The sequence below is a fragment of the Nestor notabilis genome, unplaced genomic scaffold (assembly GCF_000696875.1).
Source record: "Nestor notabilis isolate BGI_N333 unplaced genomic scaffold, ASM69687v1 scaffold7401, whole genome shotgun sequence".
Lineage (NCBI taxonomy): Eukaryota > Metazoa > Chordata > Aves > Psittaciformes > Psittacidae > Nestor > Nestor notabilis.
In genome coordinates this window covers 3,395-7,968 of record NW_009915079.1, presented here as the reverse complement: position 1 = coordinate 7,968, position 4,574 = coordinate 3,395, and the positions used below count along the sequence as shown (strand labels likewise).

Here is a 4,574-nt window from a genome sequence, read left to right as displayed (position 1 = left end):
GAGGAGAGCTGCGGGCCAGGCCAGCAGCGCTTGGCTGGCAAGTGTGGTAAGGAGCATTGGGGGGTGCCTGAGCCATGTCCCCCTGGTGGTGGTGACATCCTCCCTGCCACATCACTGACGTCCCCCCCCGGCTCTCAGTTAGCTGCTCGCAGGGAACGTATTACCATGGCCAGACGGAGCAGTGTGTCCCCTGTCCCCCCGGCACCTACCAGGAGAAGGAAGGGCAGCTGTCCTGCGACTTGTGTCCCCGTGGGGATGCTTTTGGACCGGTGGGAGCCACCAACATCACCGGCTGCACGGGTAAGGGGGGCATGGAGTGGGGCTGGGAGGCACGCTGGGGGCTGCAACCTCAACCATCAGCCCCCATCCAGAAGAAGGGAAGGCTCTGAGCAACCCCAGGACCCACAGGAGTTGTTTTGGCCATTTATCATTAAGAGGAGACCTTGGGAAGGGCAGCACTTGCTCTGGATGTATTGATGCTGCCAAGGCTGGGTGAGGGCATGGGGCAGGGGGAACCCTGGGCATGTGGGATGCCAGGACTGAGGGGTTCCTGTGCCCACAGGTCAGTGTCCCCCTGGCCAGCACTCAGCCGATGGCTTCAAGCCCTGCCAGCCATGTCCCCGGGGGTCCTACCAGCCTGAGGTGGGGCGGGCACTCTGCTTCCCCTGCGGTGGAGGGCTGACCACACGCCACGAGGGAGCCCTCTCCTTCCAGGACTGCGACACCAAAGGTAGGTCTGAGCTGGTCCCCAGCAATGGGGGGCACCCAGTGGGGCTGTACCAGTGGCTGACGTAGCCCCCTTTGCTCTCTGCCCCGCTCCCAGTTCAGTGCTCCCCTGGGCACTACTACAACACGAGCGTCCACCGCTGCATCCGCTGCGCTGTGGGCACCTACCAGCCTGACTTTCGGCAGAACTACTGCATCTCCTGTCCTGGCAACACCACCACTGACTTCGACGGCTCCACCTCCGTGTCCCAGTGCAAAAGTAGGCAAGCTGGGGTGTGATGGCATGGTGGGAATTGAGACCTTTCCTCCAAAGTACTTAAAAATTCCTTAAAATAGAGTTTGGGGTCAGCTTTATGCATGTAGGCAGGCATGGGGGGATGCATGAAGCACTGCTAATAGAGCACTCGAGTAAGCCGGCCCCATTCCAGTGTCCATGCCCCTCGTTCCCAGTTGAACCAGCTCTCCATACCTTGCAGACCGGCAGTGTGGGGGGGAGCTGGGAGAGTACACAGGCTACATCGAGTCCCCCAACTACCCGGGGAATTACCCCGCCAACATCGAGTGTACTTGGAACATCAACCCACCGCCCAAGCGCAAGATCCTCATCGTGGTGCCCGAGATCTTCCTCCCCTCCGAGGATGAGTGCGGCGATGTCTTGGTCATGCGGAAAAACTGTAGGTAACCGAGCGCGCCGCGGTGCTCATGGGAGGAGCCGGGGAGGAAAAGGCTGGGATTTGGCAGAGCTGCCTTGTCCCTGGGCAGCAGGAGGGGGATTTTGGGAATTGGACGAGCAGGGGAATCAGCACAGAATCACAGAATCCCAGACTGGTTCGGGTTGGAAAGGACCTTAAGATCATCCAGTTCCAACCCCCTGCCATCGGCATGGATGCCTCACACTTGGGACCATGTTGCCCAAGACTCAGTCTTGAAGGATCAGGGAGATATGCATGGGTTAAGTGTGGGCTGGATTGCATGCCCAGGTCTCAGCACTCCTTTTTGTGGGTAAAAACACCCATTTGGGGCTTTCCAGAGCAAAGAAGGAATAACTACATCCCTAGTATGTAACGCGAGGGTTGGGGAGGCTCAGTCTCACCGAATACGGACAATCCCCACATCTGTTGCCCTCCTTTGCCTTGAGCATTTAAGCACAGTGAGGGTGGGGGTAGTTCTGCTGATGGGTATCCACCATCATGTGTCCCCTCGTCATTCCCTGCAGCCTCCCCGTCCTCCATCACCACCTACGAGACGTGCCAGACCTACGAGAGACCCATCGCCTTCACCGCCCGCTCTCGGAAACTCTGGATCAACTTCAAAACCAGTGAGGCCAACAGTGCCCGGGGCTTCCAGATCCCCTACGTCACCTATGACGGTGAGCACAGGGTGCAGGGGGACAGCATCCCCGTGTGCCGGTGCCCCCCTGCCAGGTTTGGTACCCTGGTCACTCCCAATTCACATGTATTTGGCGGGAGGGGGCGCACTCAGGGATGGTGACCAGGGGTTTGGGGACAAGTGACGGCTCATGCCCTGATGGTGTATTTTGGCTGGTGTTGCAGAAGACTACGAGCAGCTGGTGGAGGACATCGTGCGGGATGGTAGGCTCTACGCCTCCGAAAACCACCAGGAGATCCTCAAGGTGAGTGTATCCCCACCAGAACCTCTCTGCCCAGGGCTCTGGAGGATGCTCCGTGCAGGATCATCCTTCCCCTGCACTCCTGGCTTTGTTTTAGAGCTGTTATGGGGGAGCACGGGGTGGGATGGTGACTTTCCCTCTGTCTTGGCTTCCCCATAGGACAAGAAGCTCATCAAAGCTTTCTTCGACGTGCTGGCACATCCCCAGAACTACTTCAAGTACACGGAGAAACACAAGGAGATGCTGCCCCGCTCCTTCATCAAGCTCCTCCGCTCCAAAGTCTCCAGCTTCCTCCGGCCTTACAAATAGCCCCCTGCACCCCTGCAGCCCCCGAGCTGTCCCGCAGCCAAGGAAACACTCTTCTCCCTTCCTTCTCCTTTCCGATTTTCTCCTTCCTCCGCTCGGCTCCGGCAGGACCAACACCTCTCACCCTGCAGACGCCCCACAAGTTCTCCACTGCTCCACACAGAGCCATGTCCCCAACCAGGGGAGGATGCTCCAGTCTCATCCAGCCACCGGTGAAGCCACTTCTCTCTTTGGAAGCAGCTTTGTTGTAGGAAACCAAAGCACCAGTCCTGTCATCATCCTCTGTCCTCCCTTTGGTTTCCTGTACGCCAGGTCTGTCCTTGTTCCCTGGAGCCACCACCAGACTGGGACATCAGAGGGTCATTGTGCTTCCATCCTATAGGGCTGGCGCCGGCTGCAGCCCCACCGAGCCCTTTAGTAGAGGAGTGCAAGAAGGTAACGATGTGTTTATGGCAGTGGCACAGGGATCAGCATCACTTTGCAGAGATTGGGGGAAATGATTTTATAAAAGCATTACTTGAGTAAAAAGAAGATGTAAAGGAGAGCTCAACAATGGCACCCGTGGTGCTGCAGGGGCCGTCCTGCTGGAGAGCCGCGCTGGCGCTGGGAGGGAAGCGCAGCCAAGCCACGTTCCCGGAGAACAATGTCTGGCTGCACAGGAGAAAACAGGGAGCAAAGGAGAAGGACTTTCAGCCGGGTTAGGTTTTTGTTTTCCCTCCCACCCCAGACACTTGTGCCAAGAAACCAGACTTTCTTACAAGCTCTGCCAAAGAGTAACTCGGAAAAAGCAAGCTTTGTGAAGAGCAGGAGTACATGTTTGTGCACTAGGATCTCCTCCTTTCTACCTTTTTCATATGTATTAAGTGCAATCATTTGAGTCTTCTTTATATTATTTAGAGGGAAGTTGTGTTTTTTTCTACTAGAAACGACGATATTTATACCTGAGGAATGAGAATGTGCATTTGTAACAAAAACCAAACATCCACCCAAAGCAAACCCAGCCCTGGGCTGCTGCTCACTGGTGGGATGATGTTTTCGAGCCTTGAAACCTTTTCTGCCGTGTTTATCCCCGATAAAACCCCCTGGTCAGGGGGAAGATGGTGCCACACTGCTCAGCATGAGATGGGGTGAGTTTTGCAGGGGTTTGAGGTGTCTGGGTCCATCGATGGAGGAGGTGGGGTTGCTTTTGGGCTGAGCCTCTGTGGTTTTTGAGTTGTTCTAGCCCTATGGTAAGGAGGATGCAAAACTTGGCCCCAAAACCTGGAGCCAAGACCCAGGGGGACCAGGGGCAGGTCCTGAGGCCAGGGCTGGGGTCAGAGTAGGAGGAGCTGCCCCGCTGCTCAGCCCCAGAATCTCTGCCAGGTCTGGAAATCCCTGCAGGAAGAACCATCCCGCCTGGCTCTGGGAAACTTTGTGCTTCCGGGCCCCTTCAGGTGCTTGTGGCTCCATCCGTCCACACGTGCTTATCCCACTGGGATGCTGCAGGAGCCCCTCTCCAGGGGATGGGGTGCGGATCCCATGGGAAACCTCATCCTGCCATCCCCCTTTCACTGCCGCTTGCATTCCCCTTTGGCTGGGGATCATGGCCGGGCGGATGTCACTTTCAGACTTGTCCCCCTGGCATCTTTACACAGCCACACAGGACCCAGGGGACCAGCAAACGCCGCCACTGATCATCCCTCTTCCTCCTCCCCAAACCTTCCTCCCTTTCCAGCCTTGGCTGCCACCTCCCCTCGCCTTCATCCCCATCTTCATCCTCTCAAAGACCTGGAGCTAAATGTAGTTGACTTGCCTACAGCTTTCCTGTTGGCTGGTCCCATCACTGTCCCTTATCGTATCTCACTGTCCCTTTGGCCACAGCTGGGACTAGCCCTGCTCTTAATGCATCAGTTGGTTATTGCTCCACACATCC

General features: G+C 56.9%; 1 protein-coding gene across 1 annotated transcript in view; it reads left to right on the top strand.

Annotated features, from left to right (window-relative positions):
- Positions 1-2,795, top strand: part of SCUBE3 (signal peptide, CUB domain, EGF-like 3) — a gene marked incomplete at its 5' end in the record, with an annotated part of 9,540 nt that extends 6,745 nt beyond the window's left edge. Inside the window, 8 exons of the mRNA XM_010023943.1 lie at positions 1-46; positions 139-300; positions 563-730; positions 824-985; positions 1,203-1,400; positions 1,943-2,095; positions 2,280-2,359; positions 2,516-2,795. The exon at positions 1-46 is cut by the window's left edge and continues 152 nt beyond it. Of these exons, the coding sequence (XP_010022245.1) occupies positions 1-46; positions 139-300; positions 563-730; positions 824-985; positions 1,203-1,400; positions 1,943-2,095; positions 2,280-2,359; positions 2,516-2,665 (1,119 nt within the window). The remainder of the gene's footprint in view (positions 47-138; positions 301-562; positions 731-823; positions 986-1,202; positions 1,401-1,942; positions 2,096-2,279; positions 2,360-2,515) is intronic.
- Positions 2,796-4,574: the final 1,779 nt, after the last annotated feature.